Genomic DNA, 27,704 nt, shown 5'->3' with positions numbered 1-27,704 from the left:
CATCAGGAGCCTGCGCAAAATATGGTAAACTAAGCAGAATACTGAATATCAAACCTAGAAGGGATATTATTTAGCTTTACTGATGCTACAACCCTTCAGCAAACGTAGCACGGGCATTGGGTGTAGGAGTATTGCATCATCTTGACGATCACACAGAAGGTAGAGGTAGCAGGGAAAAAAAACAGCAGTGAATTAAAATGCAGTTTTCAACATAATCCCTCAAAATTGAAGTGGACTTTTTAGGTGTCAATTCAACGCATCAACAAGATGAAAAAGAGCTTAATAGGGAATGTGTTGTCTTACTCATAAGCAGTCAAAACTAGGAGAGGATCATGCCAGATCATTTACATAATTGACATTTGACCTGCAAGAATTTGACTTTTATCCGTGAAGCCTTCATTTATATTTAGAGGTGAAACTGGCAGGTAAACCAAAGAGCATGTATATGTGAAAAGCAGGCAAAAAACAAGTGTTACTGATTCATCATCAACCTTAAATGTGTTAATAGCAGAATGAAAGTAATTTACAAACAATCCAACAAGAGTTTGCATTATGGCTTTGCATTTACCCCAATTCTACCACCTTGCAAATTCTAACATCATCTTTCTGTGTGTTTCTGCAGCGCCATGTGGTGGACACTATGGTGGATCAGAGGGAGTCGTTTTGTCTCCAAACTACCCTTTAAATTACACCTCTAGACAAATTTGTTCCTACTACATCACAGTGCCTCCACAGTTCGGTATGCTTGAATTGTAAATACATAAAATCGTAACACTAAATCCGCTCATGTATTTAACATTTTCTTGATTTTCTGGTCTGTCCCTCGTCCTTCTTTCCAGTTGTTTTCGGTCAGTTTGCCATTTTCCAGACTGCGATGAACGACTCGGTGGAGCTATTCGATGGTGCCAATGAGAACTCTCGATTGTTGAGTTCTCTGGCGGGATCACATTCAGGTGAGGATAGGGTTAGTTAAGTTATGCTCTTTAGGAGTTCCTGATCACATCTTTGTAAGAAGAATAAAATGAAATTGTCTGCAAGAAAGCCACTCTTGGGGGCCGTGAGATCATAGCACCAGCAGTTGTTATCTCAGTATATTTGGCAGTGATGTATTTAGTGAGAATCTATTATAACTTATCTTTGAGACAGCATCAGCGACAGGAATGCCTCGTTGGGGCCGTGGAGGAAGCAGCAGAACTGTCCTGCATTCTCCATAACAATCCATCTACAGCAAATGTCATTATAGTACATAGCAATAACATTAGTATGGATTGAAAATCCAACTACTGTATGTGCGCTGTCAACAATAGTGTGGGAAATGTTTAGGTCGAGTGTGCCTTTAACAAATCCACCCGTGCATCCATCCGTCCGTCCGTCCATCCATCCATCCATCCATCCAACCCTCCACCCACCCATCCATCCATCCATCCATCCATCCATCCATCCATCCATCCATCCATCCATCCATCCATCCATCCATCCATCCATCCATCTATCTATCTATCTATCTGTCCATCCATCCACCCGCACTATAAAAATGAAGAACTGCCTTTTAAACTCATGTTCCTCAGGAAATTCTTATTGAGTGCAAATCAACCACAAATTTTAACTTAAAAACCCCATTGCTTGGTTTGTGTTATTTGTGTTTCCCAGGGGAGACATTACCCTTGGCAACATCCCATCAGATAATGTTGCGCTTCAATGCCAAGAGTGGCCAACCAGCTAAGGGCTTTCACTTTGTCTACCAAGGTAATGTGACTAAAGTATCTTCTTTCAACACTTCATTCACCAATAATATCAAAAGTGTATTTGTATTGTATATGAGAAAATCAGCTTGAGAGTGCTGTCAGATTAATGGTGAGTTGTTAAAAGGACGAATCATTCAAACGCATTAATGTAAATCTATTTCTTTGAAAGTTGCAATTAACAGTGACTGACTCCCTCCTTGCTTTGGTGCAGTTACACTTTGAATGGCTAAACAGATAACTAATGGACATCCAAGTCAAAGACAAAATGAAGTAACATCAACACTAATCATTCTGAGATGGCGATAGTATTCCACTTTAGCTGCAGAAATAACTAAAGATGAAAAAGTTCTATGATTTGAAATGTCTGTAAATGAAACACCAGAGATACTTAATCCATCCATCCATTTCCCAAAGTGCTTAAACCTCACGAGGGTCACTTTGTAAAATACCTCTTTATCAAAACCGTTTACAATGAACGAGTGATCATTTGAATTCCTTAAAAGCATTTCAAATATGTGCTCATGAGGACTGATGGTGGATGAGGTTCAATGAATTTTTTTTTTTGTGATCCTTCCACCAACCAATACTCTTTTAATGACTGCCAACTGAAGCTGTGCCTAGGACCAGCGACAGTCAGTGTAGCTCTGTGCCAGAACCTCGCTACGGCCGGCGGATCGGGTCGGAGTTCTCAGCCGGCTCGGTGGTCCGTTTCGAGTGCAGTCCGGGATATCTGCTGAAGGGATCCAGCGCGATCCGATGCCAGGCTGTACCAGGTGCTCTGGCACAGTGGAATTCATCGACGCCAAGCTGTATCGGTAAGCCACTGAGATATACCCTCACCGAACATAAGATGCAGCAAATTCAAGAGCTGGCAAATTGAGCAAACACTCAGAAACTCCATTCATTTATGATACAATACAATTTTGTACTATTGCAAACTATAACCTCAATAATAAACCTAGAGTTTTTGTTAATTAATATCGCACTTCATAAAAGTGACTTTATTGCATTTTTATTATTCGTCTGGCATTACACCGTCTCTAACTAAAAATTGTTCCGAAGCACTAAATCATCATTCAATACTAATGCTGTCCAACAAAATCTACGTCTATATGCAATCTTTTTCTGCTGCAAACAGCTTTAATTGTCACTTCAGTTTATTAAATCATATGGAGCCACTTTTTCTTTTCTGCCTCTGGCTCTGTGTTACAGTCATTTCAACACTTTATTCTGGCTGCAGCTACCATCATTTTCTAACAGCCTGTCATTTCTCTCAGTTATTCGGTTAATAAACTGCACTGAAAAATCAGTAATTTTGGTCTTCTCTTCAGTTCCGTGCAGTGGGAATCTGACGGAGCGCCGTGGTACCATATTGTCTCCTGGCTTTCCGGAGCCATACCCAAACAGTCTCAACTGTCTGTGGAGAATCCATGTCAGCGAAGGAGCCGGAATACAGGTGAAGAGCTGATTAAACCGTTTTAACATTAAACATTCGCTAAATATTGGCACTCTTTCACCAAGCATAGATTCCAGTGAAATAAATAAATATCATTCAATAATGCCCAATAGGGGGTTCAAAGTTTCAGAGAAGTTGTTGATATAGTTGTTATTCTAAATATAATCATGATTGGTTGTAATCGATGAGTCACTAACCCTTGCCAACCACTTAGCTTTTTACTCACGCCACAATCGCAGCCAACACCTGGCTTGCGCACCAAGTACTCCGACCCAACTAAGACGCCTATATCCAAACATTATAGCAACGTGCTAACCACTAGATATCCCGTTGTAAAGTGCCCGTCTTTTGACAAGACGAATGAGGTGAACGTGAACAGCACTCTGCATCCAGATATTCAGATGGTGGAGAAATACTGCTGGGCAGATGTTGAAGTGCAGACCTTGTTAAATACCAAGGGCGGTCAGTGCCGTGTTGCTGTCTGTTTACGTGCCACAGCAGGCCAACACGACTGTTTTACTACCATTCTCTATATCATATGACCTGACATGACATTAGAAATAAACGTGAATAGGGGAATTTGTGATTGCTGAATGGTGAATATGTAGAGGCTGACTGCATTTGAGTTACATGGCAGCCATTGGGTGCCACACCACAATGTTATTGCTGCTATAAAAATAGGCTGGGAAAAAAACGTGACAAGAATGCCACGAGAATACTTCTACTTCCAAAGTTCTACAATGACTCTGCACAGACACTTGATGCAAAATATGTTTTATTTTCATTATGTGTTGTTTAGATTCAAGTGATGACATTTGCTACGGAGCACAACTGGGATTCTCTGGAGATCTACGATGGGGGAGACATGACGGCTCCTAAATTAGGGTCATTTTCTGGTATGACAATAATCCCCCCCTACACACACACACACACACACGCATGCACACACACTCTCTCTCACACACACACGCACACACACGCACACACACACAGACACAGGTTGAGGTCTATGATAGATAGGATATGACAGCTCCTAAACTAAAGCTGTATGCACACACACACACAAACACTGAGTATATGTGATGAATTAGCTATGACAGATATTAATCTATGAGCACACACATGCACACACATAACACTGCACACCAGTCATATATAATGGATGAGTTGTAATACCAAGGAATCTGATATTATCTTAAATGTCCTTTTGATGCGTTAAGAAGTCCTCCTCTGTGGCGACAGCGAGCGGTGGGAGCAGGAGAAGAAAGAGCAAAGAAGCTTCACTTGTACTTTGAGTGAAGCCTCGAAGGTGGGAGAGAGGACAGGGAGGAGTAAAGAATGAGCTAACCTTTACAATCTCCCAGCGGTGTTTCCCCTGTGACCTGCCCCAAGCACATACCTGTCATATACCTATCACACATGAAAAATGCCGCCTACTGGGCAGCACACACTCGCACACAAAGACACGCAAATGACTGTGCCCTTCTCCACAAGGCACACTGGGGAGCTGCCCAATCTAACCGCAGTGATCTGATGTTTGCTACTGAGCGTGAGGTCTGATGAGGGTTCCCTCATATCGGGACAATTCCTTGTTAGCGGTCTGTGGAGGGTTAGAGGTCACTCACCTTCCTTTCCTGGTAATTCCCGGATGGACTTGGGTTGTAAAGACTTCTTAAGGCTAGACTTTTATAGCTTATGCATTTTTCTACACTCAGCGGTCACATCATTAGGTACACCTAAGCCAAATAAATTGTTTGTAATTCTTAATCAATTTAAATTATTGTTCTCTTTTTTTTTTTACAGGAACTACACCTCCTGCCCTTCTTAACTCTACATCCAATCAGCTTCTCTTGCACTTTCAGAGTGACATAAGCGTTGTGGCTGCAGGCTTTCACCTTGAATACAAAAGTAAGTTGAACATTTCAACATCTATGGAATGAATGATTGATCACCAGCAAAATGATATACGTATCGAAAACAAAACATGTACAGGGAGTGGTTCATGCGCCCAAACACACGCACAGACACATCGAAGCAAACCTTCAACATGAAATAACAAGAGTCAGTGACCTGAACTAGGACACAGACACACGTACCGGTACTTGACCACAAAACATACACTCATAACCCGGAGATTGTCAAAATGCTTGTGTCATATAGCGCGCAGGAAGAATAGACACTTTCATGACTTAGTGATGCACACACATACAAAGTAAACACAATTACTCTCACCTGTTAGGTCGTGGCTGTGCTTTTCAGGTCATTGTAGTTCTTTTGGCTTACAGTCATTTCTAGATCAATGAACATGTCTCCTCTTATGAGAATGTGCAAGGTTTTGTGTGTGGGGGGGCTGTCTTCACCTATTTGATAGTCTATGCGACTAACTTGCTGTCATTTTTAACTTCATTTGTTGGCTGCCCCTGGGTTGACTTATCACACTTCGAATTTTTTTGTAGAGCAATTCCATAGAATGGTATGGCCCAAGTTTCCCTGTGCCATAGACCGGGTGATTCGCTCTAACGTTTTTGACAACTGCATAGATGTAAACTAAAAAACTATTTGCTATCTAACTCAACATTACAATGACTGTAATTCTTGTCTCACGCCTCCAAACAAATCTTCAAACCAGCACCAGGAAATGTGCTAAAGTTATTGGGAATTTTCACAGCAAGGTTACAGGAAATTCCCACATTTTTAGGTTGCTCCACCCAATGTGCTTGAGGATGCAGAAATGATTGATTGTCTTCAATGAGTAGGTTGTTTCAGAATTTAAGGAAGTTATGCTAATCACTCAGAAATAGCTATTAAATGAAGCCACCGCTGTTGCTGATGTACCTCTAGCGCGATATACGTTATATACCGTAATTTCCGGACTATAAGTTTAGTTTGGGTGGGAGGGCGACTTATACTCAGGAGCGACTTATATATGTTTTTTTCAGAAATTTTTACTTGATCATTAAGACATCACTTACTTACAAGTATAGTTGACCACTTCCCATGTTATTTTTAGCATAGTTGATCACTTCACATGCTTTTATATCTTTTTCTTGAACATATTCAAAACATAAAAAATAGAGAAAACATCAAATAAAGCAATTAACACTTTAAAGCACCATATCCAAGTCCACTGTCTGCTGTATGTACACTTGCTCCATTTTTGCTCCTTTTATATTTATTATTGTTATTTATTATTATTTGTTTATTTATCATTTATTCAACACTCTTATTTATTCATTGTTTGTACCTTCTTGTTTTTTTTTGTGTTGCTTGTATGCGTGTGTGTACTTTCTCACCGAGGGATCGTGGGAACGGAATTTCAATCTCTTTGTGTGTCTTGGTATATGAAAAAAAGAATCGACAATAAAGCAGACTTTGACTTTGATAAAACAACCAAATAAACAAAATAAAAAACTACATCTGAAAAAAATTATATTTTCAAACGAAACTGGATGAGGGCGCTCTAAATTTCACCGTTGGCCGTGACTCATCAACTGGGTGGGTTTAAGAAAAATGGCACCAAAAAGAAACTCATATTTTGCAGGTTACAAACTTCAAGTTGTAAAATATGCAGCTGAAAACAGTAATCGAGCAGCAGAAAGAAAGTTTGGAGAACCGTGATGTACCAATGGATTACTATTTCAAGTGACGTCAGTGGCACGGCATGGTGCGGCGCGGCGGTTGTTTACAAAAGGACAAACGTACCCACGTAAGGACTATCGGCATCATTAGCGGTGATCATTTCTAAGTGACACGGAGGACAAAGAGTTTGAAGGAATTAAGGATTCGGAGTGACATTGAAGGTTTGAAAAACTATTATGGCTTTTACGCCCGCCCGGTCCTACTCTACTGAGTCAGGGGCCGGCGCTCGGCCGAGTGGCTGTCCGCGAACGGTGCACGGGGGTCGGACATGGCCATTACGCACGCCCGGTCCTATGCCATGGAGCTCTCGTGTCTGGAAGTCCACGCTGCCACACGCTTGGAAGTTTGTTTTGAGGAATAAAGAGCCGTTTACCAAGCCCACGTCTATCCTTGTACTTTGTTAACGCTACAATATAGTTATTATATACTAGATCTGTGGAATAAAGACGAGGCTGACGTTAGGGCGCACGCGCGGCGATGTTGACAAAGGACAAGGAATTTGATCGATGGATTTAATGGACTTAAAGTGCACGGATGGTTTGATAATATTATTGCTTATATTATAGTTAGTTGAAATATAGCATATCTATCGTTATATGAGCCTGTGGAATATTTTGAAGTGCAAGCGCCCTCAGCCGTGCGCACCCATTGTTGACAAAGAACGATCGATGGATTTAATGAATTGGAGTGACACCGATGATTTTATAAACGTGTTATTCATGTAATCGTTTTCTTTAATAATTCTATATGTTACGTCAGGCCCATTCTCAGCTCTTCGTTTGTGTTTGTCACGTTAGCATACCTATCGTTTAGCCTGTTGCTATCTTATCGAAGGATCGATGGATTTAATGAATTGGAGTGACACCGATGGTTTTATAAACATGTTATTCATGTAATAGTTGTCCTTAATCACTCTATATGTTACGTCAGGCCCGTTCTCAGCTCTTTGTTTGTGTTTGTCACGTTAGCATACCTATCGTTTAGCCTGTTGTTGCTATCGTTTATCCTGTTGCTGCTCGTGCATGTTTTTGGTGTGCGATTTTGTCGAATAAATTGCCCCCCAAAATGCGACTTATACTCCGGAGCGACTTATATATGTTTTTTTTCACTTTTTGGGGCATTTTATGGCTGGTGCGACTTATACTCCGGAGCGACTTATAGTCCGGAAAATACGGTAAGTGGGGAGGAACGTGTGACAAGTAATATTCTCATCATTTTTCACCCTCTGAAGCCTCTTTGTAGTAAATCTCGTCAATTTTGACTAAAATGCTGACACTGTCTAGCTGTTGCCGTGTGCCCACAGAGGCTCGCTTTGTCGTGCTGTCAGCATTTTAAATGGTATCACAGCTTATATTTCTCCATAGGGAGAGAAGGAGCGAGAGGGATGGTCAGCCAAATGGACTAGTTTCATTGATCAGTTGTCATGACGCTCCAACTAATAATGCACTGAGTGTGAATGTCGCATGCAGCTCTTTTACTTGTGCTTCATCTTACAGAAGTTCCCTCCTCCCAATGCATGCAGGCAGAGTGCACTCCCAAATGTCAGCATACACTTCCAAGGCATCTGTGTGTATTCGTGTGTGCGTGGATGCGTGTGCATAAGTGTGCGCACTCTGCGGGATCACATTGTTTTGCTGGTAGGCAGGTAGATGATGAACAAACAAGACCAGACACACAAACACATACAGACACATTCACTTCTCTCTACCCTTCCCTCTTTATTCGTCTTCCACCCCAGTGTTGCCATGGTAACCGCTTACTCCAGGGCAGTCTCCTGCAGAAGTTTGGGATTGAAACACACAAACAAATGGAAGACACACATACACACACACACGCACACACGTATATACACACAGATCTGTTTCTTCTAATGCTACTTGATGAAAGGCTCGCATCCGTCAATCTGAATGTGTTGAACCTTAATTGTGTTGGGTGTGTGTACACTACCATTTTCTTTCACTCCATCCCAGAGGTATTATAAAAACTCCTACAATCTTAGGTGTCACTGATAGGAACAGAAAAAACAACCACAAGGAGTATCTAGTAATATTTACCTGCCACATGTATTTCATGAAAAATTAATCAAAATGTGTTATAATTTAGACATAAGTGTTGAATAATGTTCATCATCACAAGACTCATTTATCATATGTCATACAAACAACTGGTCTGGAAATGAGATTGCTGCTTTTTGATTAACCGCAGAGTAAAGAAAAGTAAATATAAATATACTACAAATTTTGGTTGTATACAAGCTGTCATGCATCAGATTTTTATTCTTATTTTTTTGCTTTGATTTGTGAGCCAACATTTGAGATACAGTATGAGCAATGTATGGCAGCAGTGAACTTGACTCACTTCACAATAAGCAGCAGTTTGGCAGACAGAATTTCTGAGTAATTCATCAAAAAGACATTTCAAACTGTTTGTTGCAACTTGCAGTTGAAATATATTTTAAAAGCTAAACTTAAAACAAAGAGAAGTGCACATTGTTTATGGAAGAAAAACTTTTCCTTGAAGTCTACAAGTCAACTTGTCTACTCGCTCAATGCTGACACGCGATGAAAATGCCATAGACAGGCTAATAGCTGATAGTTGCAGTGTTAAGCAACAAAAACTGTGCAGCAACACTGATAGACACATAAAATAACAGTATACTCAAAGGCATAAACTGGAGCCTTTATCATTTGCGAAAATGACCAATGGTATGCAGGTTAAAATGTGCCACATTCCAAAACATGCTTCTTAGGTAAGATTAATTTAAGACATTGAATTGTTGAAATGTTGGCGTTAGTGCGACAGCTGTCATGTACTCTAACTATACATGCATCAGTAATCATTCATTTACGTTCAACTTTTTTGCAGCGGTCGGTCTGACAACCTGTCCTGAGCCGATGATTCCAGCAAACAGCATAAAAGCAGGAGACAGATACATGGTCAATGAGGTCGTGGCCTTCACCTGTGAGCCTGGATACACCTTACAGGTAACACTTATAGCCCGAAACATAACAATAAAACATTCCAAAACAATTGCCATATAATACTTTTTGTCCTGTCAAGGGCCATTCTCATATTTCCTGCATGCCTGGAACTGTGCGCAGATGGAACTACCCACCTCCGCTTTGTATAGGTACATGCACATCCACATGCACGCACACTTAGACACTAGTATGCTCTATAAAAGGTGCACACATTTTTGCAATAAACATCCACCTGGAGTGAATGAACACGGCAAGAGGGTGAAGTTACTCTTTAATTGATTCACAGTACCATACGAGAGGCAACAGAAGCAGTTTTGTGGTGCAAGCCAAAGCTTTTGAACATGTTCACTCATGAATTGGTTCCACTGTTGTTTGTGTTATGGCCCTAATGGTTTACGTCTACATCTGTAGCAGGTTCATTCCATGTAAAACTGACATTTTCCAGTACAAGCTATTCTTAGCCGGGCGTCCTGCTCCTCTCGCTGCAACGTGTGTTTCAACATTGTAATCATATGACAAAACAGGTGATTTTCTAACCAAATACGTTTCTTATAAAAGTAAACATCCGCATACAGCAAACAAATTATTGTTCCTCTTTCTGTAATGCTCATTGATGTCACAGATGAATGAAGGCATTCAAGAGTAATGCTGGAAAAAAAAAAGAAAACAAAGCGGGAGGAAAATTAAAACATTAAATTACAAAAACTAAGTAGTAATATTATGGGCAGGTCATAATATTGTTATTGTGGTTATATTACAAGAAAATAAAAGGTTTGGCGAAAAATACAATCTCTTTCTTATATTAAAGAAATAAAACTGTCATTTTAATGAAAGAGCAATCTTAGCCCCTCTGAACGGAAAAGTATCACTCTTAGACTCGCAATTGCTGTCTCTTTCTCAATATTTGCCATACACAAATATTTATTGGGTCATTTTATAATATAATTAAAAGCACTACTGGAAGGATGATAATGACCAACCAAACAAAAGATGTGACTTTAGTCTGTGTCTTTTCTTTTTGCTGGTGTTCTTCATCATTTAATATTGTCTTGAAGCGCATGTGAAGTATCGTTAATGCAAGCCTTTCTCTCATCCTGTCAGCCCGTTGTGGCGGGGTATTGTCTGAGGTCACTGGAGTGATCCTGAGTCCGGGTTTCCCCGGCAACTACCCCGGCAACCTGGACTGCACCTGGCAAATCATCTTGCCAACAGGATATGGTAAGTATTATGCACCAAGGCATAATTCCTGAAGAGGATCAGGCAATGTCAGTACATCTGCTGGTGTCGTTTACAGCACAACATTACTGAGAGTGACACACGGTTTATTAAAAGCCTTATCGTGTGTTTAATTAGAGGCAAGCGTGTGATGTGTTGTGTTTTAAATTTGACATTGATAACATCTGGTTGTAGGCTTGGAATATGCGCAAGAAATGTGCTTGTTCTTACGCTATTAAATCAAAGTGCTAAGTAATTTAACAGTGAGCACAAGTGTTTCCTTGTGTGTAAAATGAAAAAAAACAATATTAATATTTTTTTATGTTTATCCCAGGAGCCCATATTCAATTCCAAAACTTTTCCTCTGAAGACAACCATGACTTCCTCGAGGTGCGGTCGGGACCACAGCACAGCTCGTCTCTTATTGGACAATTCACTGGTTCGCAAGTGCCACCGTCTCTTTTAAGTACCACCCACCAGACCATCATTCACTTCTACAGTGACCATTCCAAGAACAGGATGGGCTTCAAACTCACTTATCAAGGTGAGTGCACTTTTCATTGTCATGAATCACTTCCAGTCAGAAAGTGACCTATTTTTTTTCATTGAAAGCGACAAACCAAACAGATTTGAACATTTGCTTGATTTTCCTCAACTCTGGTTTGTCTCTGGTCTCATTTGGTCTGATCATTTCAAGTTGCTTAAATGATGAAATAAAAAAGTGCTTCAGTGCTCGGTACAGATTATGATTTACCATCCAAATACAGTGGCCATTGCCATCTCGCAAAGAGTATGATGTTTTAAGCTGTTTTAAGTGTGTGCAACCTTATGGCTTTGCTCTAATTATTGAAAAAGGATGGCGCATTAGCAAAGCCCCCATGAGAGGCTGACATCTTGTCTACTTTACTCTTACCGTCGAGCGGCTCCCATCAAAAACACAAAACATGTCACTGGCAGCGTAACCTGACTTGCTAAAGGACACACAAGTCCACCTACATTTACATGCATGAGATAATTGCCCCTGTTTTGACCTGAATTTGCACCGGTCAAGTCCTGTCACTCTGATTCATGTCCCTGTGAACTCCCATGGTCTAACTATCCCTACAAGACAGGGAGAGATAAGATTTTGTACAAAGCTATATTAATGTTTGGATAACGCTAGGGAAAATTAGATAGATAGAAATCAGAGATAGATGTATCACATGTCCTTTGATCCTGTCTCTATTCCCCTCCAACTTCACTTTGCAGTAATAACAAAAATTAAATTTTTGTCCTTTTTTATAGTTTAAAGCGACGCCAAACCTTAGGCATCATCCTATTGTAGCTCCATGGAAGACCGACATTTGTTGCCGGAAGAGTGACATATGTAAATGCAGTAAACACCAAAGTGGCCAAAAATTGGTTTCCTCACAGATGTGGCTTTAAAAATATTTTTTGTGGTTCCACAACACAATTTTTTTATGACCATTGTTTGTGGTTGAAACCAAGTTAGCCATCCTATAAAACAAAACAACCCCCCCCTCTAGAATTTAGAATTATGGGCATGGTCATGGAAGAAAAAAAAAAACAACCATGCGTGAGTGTTGGTTTTTTTTTTGACTAAGTTGAACTGTGGCCCACAGGAGCTGAGTCCTGTCATTCTGAAGTATCCTTTGAGACACTTCCCATCTGGATTTGTAAATGTTGAGCAAATACTAAATGGCAGCACACGTGTGCCAGTACACATCTTTCAACTGGTTACAGTGCTGCAACACTCTCTTCCATTATTCAACACATTTACTTAAAGTCTAGACAATTTTCTCATCAATCACGCCTGTTGTTATTAATGACTTTTAATGTTGCATGCCCAAAATAGATCAGTCTTGTTCTTGAAGCCCATGATGCAAATTAATGCTACTCGTGTCACTCAGAAATGGTTTTGTTCCAGTTTTTCTTACTGAATTGGTTATTCCATCACATTGCGTTTGGATATCATTGGTCATATGAAATAGATTTAAATGTGTTGTAATAAAGTGTATGTACTAATTTACAGTAATGTCTGCTTTTAGCTTATCAACTTCAAAACTGCCTGGACCCTTCCCCTTTTACCAATGGTGACATCATCAACAGTGATTACAGTGCTGGCCGGTCAATAACATTCTTGTGCTATCCCGGCTACGTTTTGATCGGACACCCGGTCCTCACATGTGTGCATGGGACCAACCGGAAGTGGAACCACCCATTTCCACGTTGCGAGGGTGAGAACAAAATCTTGTATGTCTTAGTCTTTTGTTTACTTTTGGGCATTGATGGAGGAATATCAATCAATTATTGAAATCAAAACATGAATTCTTCACAATACACCAAATTTTAACCAATTATAATGGCCGTTTGTGGTAGCTTTTTGCTAGTGTCCATCTTCCAGCTCTTTTTTAGCCTGTTTCTATCAAGTTTTGAAGGTCCAGAATGTTTTAAAATGTTTTATTTGGAACTAAAGGACAGTTCCAAATAAATAATCTTTTATGACTGCCTTTGCAGCTCCCTGTGGCTACAATGTCACAGCTGAAAATGGGACCATTTATTCGCCTCAGTACCCCAATGAATACCCTAACTCCCAAGACTGTAGCTGGCTCATCGACGTTCCCCACGGACATGGAGTTTACATCAACTTTACCTTGTTGCAGACCGAGCCTGTCACTGATTACATTGCCGTATGGTAAGCCTAAACCCGCTGCAATGTACAAATACAATGTACTCCTTTTCATCTACGGACATAGATTTATAGTTGTCTATGCTTGTGTATTTGCAGTGGCGCACCATACTGACTTCTAAAAACATATTTCTATTTATGTGACAGTCTTTCAGCGTGATGCACTGCAGCTCTATGACACACGGATTTTTGTTTTTTTTCGACAGCTCATTACAGGTGCAAGTGTATTACATTTTATAGCTGCGAGTATATGAGTCTCATTGTAGTGGTTGTTTTTTGGTGGATTTGCAGGGACCCCAACTTCATAGCCTCCCGATGGATACTCTAGTTTATGCACACCCTGGCTCTACTGTAGCTATAATGGGATTCAATGTGGAGCTAAGATTGTAATACAGGTAGTGTGAGAGTAATGCATTTACAATGGGACCACTGACCAATTTAATCTGACTCAGTGGACCGGCCCCGACTGAGCCCAAGAGCCCAGGGAGTCTGGGTAACTCTGGTCGTAATGATCAGATTCAGTCAGGAGTGGGGAATGTAATGAAAGGCGGACTGGAGACAGAGTTGCCAAATCCAGTGGGACTGGGTTGCATCTGAAAAGATCGGGTCACCTCCGGACAATATTCTCACTTACTAGTTACTTGTTGGCAGCATGTTGTAGAATTTATTTTGAGTGAGGCTAAAAATCAAGTGGAACTGGTCTAAGCATTTAATTTGGAGGCTTAAGAGTCAAGCTGTGAAGCGAGCAGTTGAAATTGAAGGCAATGCAATCGGTGAGCACTTGCTTTCAATTTTGCTGCCCCTCAGAGTCTATTGGTACATGTTAGGAGAAGCCCACAACCAAGTGAGTCAACAGTTGAACGGGGATTTAGGTGATACTTGTGCTCACGTAACACTGCCCACTGCACTGACATGTCGAAAATCCCTTTCTGACCTTTTACTGTTGCAAAATAAATATCATTTACAATGCGATATTTGACAAAAACAAATGCAAAGCTCAATCTATATTCAATTCAATACATTTTAGAGTAAATCAGCTTGTCAAAAGATGGGAACTTTCTTTTGAGTCACCTACTTGCTAGTTGCTTTACTGTCCTTAATTTGGTTGTGCCAATGAAATGACATAATCAGGAATGAGTTATTGGATGCCAACAAGGCTTTTTGATATAACACTGAAACAAATCTATTGTCTATGCAGGCTTTTCCACTGCCCTAAGAGTGCAATAAACAAAAAAACAAAAAAATTGTTGGAGGTTGCATTTAATGATGCATCCAAAACATTTCTCATGGCCTCTAAAGGGACAAATCAAAGTTGTATGTTTGCAATTCTTAATGATCCACCGCTGTGTTGAAGACACTGTCGGGCTCTTTGGTTTCTCTTTATCAAGTCTCCTAGTGAATCACTGAGACCAAAATAAAACAAGTGAGGTAACAGGCACCAGGTAGCGCTTGCTTAGTTAGTGGTGACTTTGCGCATCGAGTTCTGTTGAACGCAAAGATTAGCATTAGCTGACAGTGTTTATCATGTCAATGATTTCCAAGTGATGTTGAAGGTACATTAATGATAACACATATTGGAACGGGGTTAAATGCAAAACATGTTGCCTTCCAACTGTGTTATATAAGGAGGGTTTGCTTCAATTTATGCAAGCACATTGTGTTAAAAAAAGCTTTTGAAACTTAATACTGCTTCTCATGCAAGTCCTTTTTTTAGCATCTATTCTAGCTTCCCTCTTCGCCATTCCTCTTTTGTTCCATGGTCTCATTAATCATAGTGCTGAATGCCACGTCTTGTACATTGCTATGTTCTTCATATCTCACTTATTTGCCCTTGCTGCTTTTCGGCTCAGCATGCCCATTAACTCCCGGGGAACGGTGGCACTGTATCCAAATGTCAGGGGATGTTGCCAAACTTTCCCTGTTGTGTTTTGCCTGCTGATGAACGAAAGCACCACCCCATTCTCTGCATTGGACGATACTTGGAGATTATTTTTTTAAGTCCACACAGTTGTAATGAGAAGTTTCTAAACTTTTACCATGGGCAGGAATGTAATATTCATGTTGGACTTTTATTAACTTATTGATCGATCCTTATTTCATGGTGGAGGCTTCAGGATGACAATTGCAGAGGCTTAATAAATACTAGCCCACTTTATCTATTCCAAATTTTGATTGTGTTTAGAATCATTGTCCTGTTTGAACCTTTACCACTTGTCTAGCTGTTAATTCCAGGTGAATTCGGATATTTTGGAGCACTGTAGGCCGTTCTATACTAATGAAAAATTATGGTTCCAATTAATGGCGCCAAGTAAATATTACCTTTACACTCGTGATGATCCATAGTAACTTTTCTCCACACTCAATTGTTTGATTGATCATCCTTTATCGTGATGATCCATAGTAACTTTTCTCCATACTCAATTGTTTGATTGATCATCCCTTATTTAGTAAGATACTGGGGCTTTGTTTGGGACATTTGCGACCTTGAACGAACCCTGAAAACAACGCAACATTTGCCACCTTGGAAAAGACTCGCAATTGTTCACCGAATTGTGGGTGAACAATAGTGGGAGGGGGAGCTTTAGACTGTGATACTCCACTTTGCTATCTTCCGGGCCAGAAAAGATGGCATGTATGATGTATTGCAATATGGTAATGTTACGCTGATATATCACTTTTGAATCTCTCTTTACAGTGAACATTCTTGTCACAATTCCAAATCCTCACATATACATTTTGCTAGCCAGCAAGGACATCAGTTTATTTATGGGGACACATTCATCTTACGCTCTCATTAATGTATGGCAATTGCTTAAACTACAATATGAGCTGCAATATATATATATATATATATATATATATATATATATATGCTCAGAAGCTGATACCATGCACTCGATGGAAGATACGCTTTGATAAAAGATATAAACAGCCCGCTCCAGCTAAGTGCAGGATTTTATTGAGTTAAAGGAGAATATATGCACTTTTCAAAATTAAGCATGAATTATAGATACCAGCCACCAAAGAATATTTTAAATCAAATTGTATAAAATAAAAAGGTGGCGCGGATGCTTGGTTAATAAAAACTGTAGTTGTGTGAGTTTCAGGCTGAAAAATAAGAAACACTCAACATTCTGTATTCAATTTGTGCTTAATCAGACAAACAGTACATTTTGATTCACTAAAAGGGTTTCAACACCTACGGAAGACCTTGAATTATTGAGCAGCCAAGAGATTCCAGGCACACTTATTGAATTAAAATTTTACAAGCCTTGTTTAATCCAAATGCACGCTCATTAAAAACAAAAAGGTGCATTTAGGAACTTTAGAAAATGTAACCTTTCAACAACATTCAATTTTTAATGAGCTAAGTTAAGCCTTTAATCCAACAGCTTTGTTCAATGAACTTGTTTGCAAAAGGGTGAAAAAGCAAACAAAGGTGACAAAATATAAATCAGGGCCACCCCAGACCTAAATGAGCACAAACTACCGTGTATAATTGCTTCTCATTTATTCTGTTTTTATTTCCGCTTCAGAACAAGATGGGCCTTGTTTAATTGCAAAACAATAAATATATTCTTGAAATTAGACAGCAAATAGCAGCAAATTAAAGTTATGTCAGAGGCAGTAATAATACTAAAAGAGCATCTGGTCATACTTAATTATCGTGTCATCTTGTGATTTTAAGGGCTCGACTTGTTCACACTGAGTGATAGAAGACTGAGTATAAATATGAATCGTTAAAATCACATTTTTCCTGTCACAAACACCAGATGTCCAGGAAAGCTTGTGCTTATGCAGTCAATTTTAATTTTTTTTTTTTTTCCATTGTCGCACGTCTGTACTCTCACTTGTCCTCATGCAGGGACGGTCCAGATGCATCCAGTCCTCAGCTGGGAGTCTTCAGCGGCAACACGGCGTTAGAGTCAGCCTACAGTTCCAGCTCCAAGGTTCTGATCCGCTTTCATTCGGACTTTTCCACCGGAGGATTCTTCATTCTCAACTTCCATGGTACATGAGCATATTGTTTTTCAAAACAATATCTAATTTAAACCCTTAAGTTTTCTTATAAAAGGAAATTAGACTGGCCATGGGCCACGTTTGTATTGCACAGCTCATAAAACAAAGCTTTTATATGAATAGCTAACTTCTTGGAACTGTTGCTGGCACAAAGGCATCAGATAAAATTGCAAATATGCAAATGCATTTTTTGCAATATTCTATATTTAGTCAAACCATATTATATAAATATATACTTTTTCTTTATAGCCTACCGTCTGAAGAAATGCCCTCCTCCTCCTGTTGTGGAGAACGCTGAAATAATCTATGAGGATGAAGAATTTCTAATAGGTAATAATGCAGAATACTGTGTATGATCACTTGATGTTAGTGAAGTTTGAGGAGGAACCAAGGTGAAAAATTAATCAATTGCTTTCATATTATATTTTCTGAATATTGCCTTTTTTGAAATGCATTGTCATTCACATACAATGACATATAACCGCCACCTCAAATAAAGAAAATATTTTCATTGTGGTTGAATATGTGCTGGGGCTTTGAAAAACATCAATTTTCAGGTAAATAATCACTTGTCAAGGCTTCTATTTTCCCTCACCACTATGTTATATAATGCACTCACTGCTTCTTGCTTTTCAGCCTATGTGACCTTTCAATTCAACCATAGGTGTAATTTTAAACACACAGCAACCATCAATTGTCCCTGTCAGGAGTATGGAAAAGTTTGTATTTTACAGTAAAATATGTTATCTGTAAATAGGAAAAAAACCATTAAAACTGACCAAAATATATTGCTTAGAAAAGTCTATAGATTTGATTTATAAAAATCATATATAAAAACGATCACGTACTCGATAGTCAAAAGAAATATCAGTTGACAGTTGTACTTTTTTAACAATATGAGAGAGGAACATCATACCATCAACATCAAGTGTAGCAGCAGCTTTGCAAGATGCAATGCAAAAAAAAATGCAAACTTTCATCAATAGAACAGTAAATGCAGCAAAACACAGAAACATTTATTGTAAGACCTGAGGCCACTATTCAGTATTTATCATTTTGAGAATGTGTGCTTCTCAATCAATTATGTATAGTGAGTGACTGATTATTATTCTTATTTTTTTAATAATTCATTTTCTCCACGCCATAGGCGATATTGTGGCTTATCGTTGTCTCCCTGGATACACACTCGTTGGGAAGGCGGAGCTCATGTGTACGCTCAACTCCCATTTATTGTTTGAGGCGCCACCGCCAACATGTCAAGGTAAGGCAGAATCCATCAGAGATCCACGTGTAAAGATGAAATATTGTGAGAATAAATGTGTGCTTGAGGACCTGTAAAAAAAGAAAATACAAAATATCAAAATCATAATTTTTATGAGTTTAAATTTGTGATTGCATAATTGTTTGTGTTTGTTCCTAAGGAAGAATTACAAACAGCCAAACTGAGACTTAATGTCATGATTCAATATATGACAAAAACGACAATGTCTGCTGAAGTTATTCTTGCAATACTTTTCCTCACGATATCTTTTTGATGATATAGGCTCCTTCGAACTTGATGTATTACATTCTCTGTTAAAAGTCAAAATCTAGTAAAATAAATTAAAGTTTTAGTTTTACTGAATTAAAGTAAATAGACATTAAAAAACTGTAGTATGTAGGAAAAAGTATTTACATTTTTTATTGGAAGTAGGAGGTGAGTCAACACTTTTCTCAGTTTTGTCATCATCTGAGACAGAAACGTGTAAATATTTACATACAATCTATCATTGTATGTGAAAATTACATATTTCTTATCCCCCCAAAAAGTTGAATATACTAGCTTTTACGCTCAAAATGCTAAACCTGTCAAAAAAATACATCTGCGGAGGAAAACATACCTCTTAGTTTACACACTGTTCATCTCAGTATCACGTTTGCTATAAATGAAAAGCTATTTATATTTTCATATATAGATTGATTGATCTTGTTTAATCTTTTCTTTTTAAATAATTTAGCCAACGTAGTAATCTCAGTGTCTCAAGAGGAACACTTCCTTGTAAGCATCATCAGTACATCTTCTCTGGAAATGAATTTGAGGCTCTTTGTGGAATCTGTGAAAAGAGTGAGCTGTTGCATTTATTTCTCTCACAGCAGATGCGGCGCCGCCGAGAGGATCAGCCTTTGTTATCGCTCTGCCCATTGTGTTTAATAGATAGAAGACTGTGCTCTTACCGTAACATCATGCAACTTAAGTGCTCCTTTGGCACAATTAGAGTTCACCTTCTCTTCATGTGAAAGTGTTTATTGCCATGACACTTAGAGATGGGGCAGTACGTTTTGTTTATTTCTTGCTTGTACTCAAGGCTGCTGAATGGATTGAAAGGAATGAACACTCTGTTTGATTATCACGCTTCCAGTGTTAACAGTTATCGTTAACATGCGTGGACATGTAAACGGAAAAACAACCTTGAATACAATAAGAAAACTCACTATGTGTCACTTTGAAGTGTAGTTTGCACAATAAAGTTTTTCCTCTTCATACGGTTTATAACATGCATGTTTCCCTCTCCAGCCCAGTGTCCAGCCAATGAGGAGAGGTCTTCATCATCGGGAGTCATTTTGAGTCCTATGTTCCCCAGCAATTACCCCAACAGCCAGACCTGCTCCTGGCTACTTCGCATGCTTCCAGGTACACTTGGCTATAGTTTAACAATCCCATGCCATGTCATTAGCTACTCTTGTATTCAATGAGATCCAGTACATTCCGCCCTTGCAATTGATAATACTGCTCAGTTTTGCATTAATGTTCTTCATTACGGTTGTAGTTTGCAGTGATGTTGACGGGCACTTTATCACTGAGAATGTTTCCATTTTTTGTCCCTTATCATGTTGCTAAATAAATGTGAAGCACAGTTCTCTAACCGTAATGATGAACAGGCTGACTGGATAATCCTCCTTTTGATATGTATTGAATCACATTAGAAAACTCAGACGTGCCTAATGTTGTCTGCTGGAATTTGCTTAATGTGTTTATAGTTTAATGAGCGTCTTGTCTCTCAGGTTACATCATCAATATCTACGTTGAGATGTTCCACAGTGAAAAGCAATTTGACGAGCTGGAAATTTTTGACGGTACACTGTCTCACACATGGAACACACACAAACAAATGCAAATATGCCATTTTTGTTTATGCCAAAAAAGTCACATTTTGCATCTTTGTGTTCTTAATAAGAATGAAACATTAGTAGGCGTTCACCACAGTTGGATGAATTTGTCATTAAAAATGCAGCAACACACACACGCACGAAGACATAATATAGAATTTGAACATATTCTCAGGCGTGCATCATCTGTTTGCTTTGTGCAATCCTGCAGAGGTGTTATCATTATCATTATTAATATAGGATGAATATGCGAGTAATGGAACAACTACCTAGGTGAAAAACAAATCATGTTATCCATCAGTTATCCATGCAATCTGAAAATGTAGGGTTGACTATGTACACAGCTTCACCATATGTTTTATTCATGCGCTTCTTGCAGGGTCCTCAGGACAGAGCCCTTTGCTTGTGGCTCTCAGTGGAAATCATTCATCTCAACTCAACTTCACCTCCAAAACCAATCAGCTCTACCTACGCTGGTCCACTGACCATGCAACCAACAAGAAAGGATTCAAGATAAGATACTCGGGTACATGCACACCATACATTTCAGTAAATTATGCATTATATACATTGTGTGTTTGTGGTGGGGGGGGGTGCCCTTTTGATTTATAAACGTGACCTTAATGAGAAGTGCAAGTGCACATTAATTGGTATTTATATTTTGAATATATTGTGGAAAGGATTTTATCCCACTGGGTTTCTTTCAATTGTTAATAATGTTACCGTACTTAACCACAAAATTACAATTATTTTCACAATGTAGTTTGGAGTTGGAATAGCACAACACAATGACCGCTACCTATTGAAAATAGACGTCTATCGAATGTTACCACATTTTTAAAATGAATAATTAAATTTTTAGAGTTGCAACTGTAATTAAATACTCCACTTCTGAAATGTTTCCAATTTTGTTTCTCATACAGTGGCATAATTGGTGTAAGTAAGCCCCTTGAAACCCTTGTCCTCAATAGCCCTAACAATGTTGGTTGTATAACATGAGCCACAGAGAGATCAGATGCATTTTCAAACAGATGATGTTAGTGAAAGACAAAAGGCCACATGAGTCATTTAAATGAGGCTGACGTAAGATACTTGTGCATAAGATAACTATCCGACATGGAAATAATGATTAGTGACTCACTTTGTTGTTGTGTGTGGGAGAAGCACTCCTCCCACCCTAAAAAAAGTTTGCTTTTTGTACTAATTTTTTCTTTGTTTTTGTTTTTACTCTCTCAATGTCTCCCCAGCTGCATACTGTAGTATTAATGATCCGCCAGCGAATGGAGGTGTTGTCAACCGAACCAAACTCCGCCCAGGCAGCAGACTCCAGTTCTTCTGTAACCATGGTTACCGTCTGGTTGGCTCAATGAATTCCACCTGTAGACTCCACCCTAATGGGTTATTCCAGTGGGACACACCTTCACCTTTCTGTCAAGGTACTATACTAAGCATGTCTCAAAACAGTAGTGCCTCGATATAAGATACGAGTGACCCGATTTTCAATTTTTTCAAGATCTTTTGCCTTAATAGTCTATTTAGCTTAATACGGACAAACATTTCAAAACATCCTAAACAGACTAATGAATAGCATCAGTGTCACTGCCTTAAAGCAATAGATATTTGAACACAACCAGTGGAGCAACACATATAAACAAGCAATACTCACAAGCATATGGTACATTTGTTTACCCTCAGCAAATCCTTAACGTTTCGTTATGATGAATAAAATGAGCATCTCCATAACACTTTTATTTGTGATTGGCAGCTATCTCCTGTGGGATCCCCCAGTCACCAGGCAATGGCAGCTTCTACGCCTACCATTACAATGTGGGCAGTCAGGTGACCTACCACTGTAAACACGGATATTACCTTGACCCCAGTCTACCAGCCACAGCAGTGTGTTTGGAGGATGGCAGCTGGAGTAATTCTGCCTCACCCCCAAGGTGTCTCTGTAAGTGTTACCTTTTTGTGATTAGAGGGCAAGATGGAGAGCGACGTGGCTGATTTTTTTCCATGTATTTCAGCCTACAAATAAATACTCAATCTGACATTTTTGGTCTTGAACCAGTCACCTTGTTATTAGAGCTAATCCTGTAAAGTCCTCAAAGGCTAAGCTTCAGCCACCATCATTAAGTGTGCTCTTCATTAATTCAGCTCTCATGACCTTACATGTATTTCCCAGCCATCCACTGTCCCAGCATCGAGGGTGCTTTGTCTGATCACGTGACCTACCGTCTGCTCTCTGGGACCTTGGGAGAATTTGGCTCCTTGGCCATGCTGGAATGTTCAGCGGGGTTCTCTTTCGGAGCGGGACATCGAACACTACGCTGCCTTGCCAATGGGACGTGGGAGGGGTCGGATGACCCGGCAACATGCACAAGTAAGTCAAATAATCAATACTGCTATGAAAGTCGGACAACAATTTTGTGGGTCCACAGGACACTGCAGGAAGCGATCTAAAACATTTTATTGTTTGTTTTGTTCTGTTGTTCCTCTTGGAATTATAGTTGTATTTCATTATGCCTTACATTCCAAAAGTTTAATACACCACATTGTTAAATGAATAATTTAATTGCCACGTTCTTTATTATAGTATTTTATTTTCTATTGTCAATATTAAACTTGAATTTTGCTTTGCAGTCTTGTCCTGTGGGGATCTTCCTTCTCCGCCATTCGGCACCAAACTTGGAACTCTGACCACATTTGGTGCAACTGCAATCTTTATGTGTAACCATGGCTATACTTTGGTGGGATCACATGTCAGAGAATGTGGAGCCAACGGGCTGTGGAGTGGTTCTGAAACCAGGTGTCTCGGTAAGTCTCAATAAATCTAGTTTGAATTGTATCGCCATTCATTTTCTTTATTGCGTGCCCTGATTGGGGTCACAAGTGAGCTGGAGCCTATCCCAGTTCACAATTTGGAGATTTCATCCACCTACCCATATAGCGCTCAATCATGAGTCTTCATTTTACCAAGAAATTGTGCAAGGCATATTTCTGCTCCCAGTACACAAAGCAAGATCCACAAAGGCTGAGTCTGATGTGAAAGAAGCCTTCCTTCAAAAAACATTTGTGATGAAAAGGAATAAAGATCGTGAGACAGGCACTCACAAAGGTCCAACATCGGTGACCTTTGTTTTTCTGGATGAATAGACAAAACATCCGCAGACACGCTCCAACATATTTTAGAAAGTCTTCCCTGCTGTGCCTGCAAAGCTGTGTGTTGACTTTGCTTAGGTACAACAGCAAGGTGTTTTGATACTTCTGACCACACAATTAGTTGCTATGCGTGTCGAGATGAGATAATTGAAAATTGAGTGAACCAAAAACAAGATAATCTGTTCACATGCTCCAGTTAACTCAAATGATCTTCTGATGCATTTCTATCACACTGATTCAATAATATATAAAGTGATTTTATTGCGTTTCAGCCTGGATGTGGCACATGCAAATAAAGAATGTGTCACCATTTTTTTTCTCTTCAAAGAAATTTATTCCTCAAGGTCAACAAATTAAACTGAAATAAATACACGAATGTTCAATGTGACCTTTTCCTTCCATATTTCACATGCATCTTTTGAGGTTGTATTCTGATATAATGGCTTTTTCCCCTCCTAGCTGGCCACTGTGACTCTCCAAGTCCTATCGTAAATGGACACATTAGCGGTGATGGCTCAAGCTACCGCGACACAGTGGTGTACCAGTGCATGCTGGGATATCGCCTGATCGGCACATCTGTCAGAATCTGCCAACAAGACCATCAGTGGTCTGGAACGACACCTGTTTGTGTCCGTAAGTACCTGATATTGCAAAAGCAGATCACTAATGATCGCTTTTCCATAATGAGACAACTAATAAATAAAATTCCAAGAAGGATGGATATCAACTATAAATTCACAATTTGTCACAACAATAGGTACACCTGAGTAATTCTTAAAAAATATAGTTCCGACTGTGTCAGTGACAATGTTCATTGTAGGTTTTGATTCCATTCTTCAGATGTACTAATAAAGTGTACAATTGATTTTTCAGTGACAGTTTGTAACATTTGTATTCTCTACCCTTAGCCATAACTTGTGGTCATCCCGGTAACCCAGCCAACGGGCGGACTAATGGCAGTGAGTTCAACCTCAATGATGTTGTCAACTTCACCTGCAATAAAGGTTACATCTTGAGTGGAAATACCCGCGCTCAATGTCGACTCAATGGGCAATGGAGCAGCCCACTACCTCTTTGCAAAGGTAACACATAACACAGATTAAGACATACTTATCACAAGACATAAATGTGAGTGTGAGGAATTGAATTAAATTATCCTAAAAAGTATAGTTACTCTATTGTGTTGGTATGCAAATGTGGCATCAAATTCCATTCTTAGGGTCACCGTGAATATTGTCTTTGCAAAAGCAGAATTCTATACAGTCTTTTTTTGGGAAGAGGGGGAGGCGTCTCTCATTTGTGCAGGAGTTCATTTTCCTGACTTCTGTGCAGGCAGTGTGGGTTCCGTTCGCACATGGTGAAAGTGTAAATGAATGTTTATCTATCTCTCTATTTGCCCTGTAACTGTAATCTGTTGCCCTGTAATCTTCCGTTTTAAACAGGAAAAGTGGTGTGCAGACTTGATGAATGGAGAATTGTTCATGTGTACCAAATGGTGTGACCAGTGTGAGCTTCCATTGTATTTGTGAAACTCACCTTGTAAATTTACCGCACACAATATGCAGCACATTTCCAGCAACAAATCCCACTCAGCTAATCATGCGTGGATGTAACATTATCAACCCCCACTGACCTTGTTGTGTTGCAGCAGTTATGATGTATTAAATTGTGCAAACACCTGGGCGCTCTGCTCGGTCGCAGGGCCAGATCGATACTGCGGCGTTGCACATATCTGTCTTCTATTCGAGGAATTTATCCAACTCACTTTTTGCTTCTCAGCAGCAGCTGTCAATTAAGAACCTTTTTTTTTGTTCAACTTGAGTGCCCACACACGCACGCACGCACATTTTCATACATATTCCATGTTCCCCACTTAGACTTGAATCAGTCTCTCCAGTGACATGTAGAAAACAAACTGCGCTTTCTGACTGACATTAAGGCCAAAAGACTTTTTAACAAAATGGACCTGCTGCCTTGAAGCATGCTTCAAAGCTGCTTGTCTTTCTAGTGGACATCAAAGGACCACTCGCCTAATAATTAATGACTCATTCCGTAAATATTTTGTGACAGGAAAATCTACAAAGCAGAAATGAAGACATGCTGAAATGAACTATAGCAAGATAGTAAAAGAATATCGTAGAGCCATGTCAAAGAAAAACATTTTAGCATGAATGTAATTGTATGGATCTTCAAATAAATTTACTTGATCATAACTTTCACAAACATTGAGATTACTGTCATCATCTGTAACTGTAAAGGAAGTAAACACAGTGAAATGACTTGAAATTTGTTCCATCAATTTTCTCCTGGTTCATTCATCCTCCTTTCTCACCAGTGGTAAACTGTTCCGACCCCGGGCATGTGGAGAATGGTGTGCGGCAGTCTGGACTACGTTACCCGGAAATCTTCAGCTACGGCATAACCGTGGCCATTCACTGCAAACGGGGCTTCTACCTGCTCGGCTCCGCGCTCCTCACCTGCCTACATGATGGACGCTGGGACAGACCAACCCCTCGATGCTTGGGTGAGGCGAGAAATATTCTCATGAAAATAGTTTTACCGTACATTAAAGACACCTTCTTAACTAACAGCCACTAAAATTATCACCCTAATTTATCTTAATGAATATCATGACGAACAGATAGACGGAGGGTTGCTGTATTTTTATGTTTTACTGTATTTTATTATTTTTCATTTTTGATTTACTGCCTTTGAAATGCTTTATAAGGTTGTTTGAATCCTAATTCAAATAACAAATGTTATCATGCCCGTTAAGGGCTACACGATCCAGGTTGTCTGAGGTAAACAGCTTTTTGAAGTAACTAAAAGATAGAGAACATGAGTGGGTTCAGAGGACAGCCTGAATAGTGATAATTTGTTCATGTGGGTGTGTGATTCAGTGTGATGACAGGTTTAAAGAAAATGTTGTAAAAGATGAACATATTTGTCCTATCGCACAACAGACCCTCAAAGGACCCTTTGAAACTTGGTTACCAAAGGCTTAAAGTGGCCATTTAAAGTCGCGGGAGTGTATTTTATGTTATGGCATGATGACAAAGTTAAAACTCATACACTCCCTCAGTCAGCACTCTGTGACGTTTGTGCTGACCTCCCCCAAATTGTTTTTTTTCTGGGTGTGTTTTAAGCACATTATGCCGGATGGGCACATCCTGTTTTTTATGCAGTTGCTGACTTCCCTAAAAATAATAAAAACAATCATTTTATTTTTCAGGCCTTGATATGTTTCTCTCCCACAAACACTTCCAATTCCATGACTTTTAAATTTAATTAATTTTGCGCTTGCGTTGCTCTCCCAAGTGTTCCATATTGAAAAAACATCTGATCATTTTTCCATACTCATCCATTGGTGTCATGAACAAATGTTTTGCATCTACTATGAATGTAAAAACATTTGCCACAAATTTCTAATACTTTTGTAAGGAAGTGTATGGCTGATAAGGCAGAGAGATTAGTCAATCGTGACAGAGGGAAGATGTGCTATTCTGAAAGTACCCAACACTTTACAATGAGGAAATGGCGGCACGGATGTAGAAATGAAGAATGGGATAAAGAGGGCAAGGTAGACGTGGAGCATGGGGCATTAAATCCAAGGAACAAGGTCTTATCAAAAAATTGGGGGGAGAGAAGCGGGT

At 39.4% G+C, this 27,704-nt stretch overlaps 1 protein-coding gene across 3 annotated transcripts in view; it reads left to right on the top strand.

The window, feature by feature from the left end:
• Nucleotides 1-27,704, top strand: part of LOC148400706 (CUB and sushi domain-containing protein 1-like) — a 276,392-nt gene that overhangs the window by 226,839 nt on the left and 21,849 nt on the right. For all 3 annotated transcript variants that reach the window (XM_088370818.1, XM_088370816.1, XM_088370817.1), the window contains 26 exons: nt 623-739; nt 840-953; nt 1,651-1,746; nt 2,357-2,560; nt 3,077-3,201; nt 4,001-4,097; nt 5,005-5,109; nt 9,706-9,824; nt 9,901-9,970; nt 10,923-11,039; nt 11,371-11,580; nt 13,085-13,273; nt 13,554-13,731; nt 17,591-17,736; nt 17,995-18,075; nt 18,893-19,006; nt 20,300-20,416; nt 20,788-20,859; nt 21,272-21,418; nt 22,140-22,328; nt 22,658-22,843; nt 23,075-23,272; nt 23,533-23,706; nt 24,511-24,684; nt 24,960-25,133; nt 26,387-26,575. In XM_088370818.1, coding sequence (XP_088226944.1) covers nt 623-739; nt 840-953; nt 1,651-1,746; nt 2,357-2,560; nt 3,077-3,201; nt 4,001-4,097; nt 5,005-5,109; nt 9,706-9,824; nt 9,901-9,970; nt 10,923-11,039; nt 11,371-11,580; nt 13,085-13,273; nt 13,554-13,731; nt 17,591-17,736; nt 17,995-18,075; nt 18,893-19,006; nt 20,300-20,416; nt 20,788-20,859; nt 21,272-21,418; nt 22,140-22,328; nt 22,658-22,843; nt 23,075-23,272; nt 23,533-23,706; nt 24,511-24,684; nt 24,960-25,133; nt 26,387-26,575 — 3,702 coding nt within the window. The remainder of the gene's footprint in view (nt 1-622; nt 740-839; nt 954-1,650; nt 1,747-2,356; nt 2,561-3,076; nt 3,202-4,000; nt 4,098-5,004; nt 5,110-9,705; nt 9,825-9,900; nt 9,971-10,922; nt 11,040-11,370; nt 11,581-13,084; nt 13,274-13,553; nt 13,732-17,590; nt 17,737-17,994; nt 18,076-18,892; nt 19,007-20,299; nt 20,417-20,787; nt 20,860-21,271; nt 21,419-22,139; nt 22,329-22,657; nt 22,844-23,074; nt 23,273-23,532; nt 23,707-24,510; nt 24,685-24,959; nt 25,134-26,386; nt 26,576-27,704) is intronic.

Source organism: Syngnathus floridae, chromosome 3 (assembly GCF_059516105.1).
Source record: "Syngnathus floridae isolate MCC-2025c chromosome 3, RoL_Sflo_1.0, whole genome shotgun sequence".
Classification (NCBI taxonomy): Eukaryota; Metazoa; Chordata; class Actinopteri; order Syngnathiformes; family Syngnathidae; genus Syngnathus; species Syngnathus floridae.
This window is presented reverse-complemented; position numbering and strand designations above follow the sequence as displayed.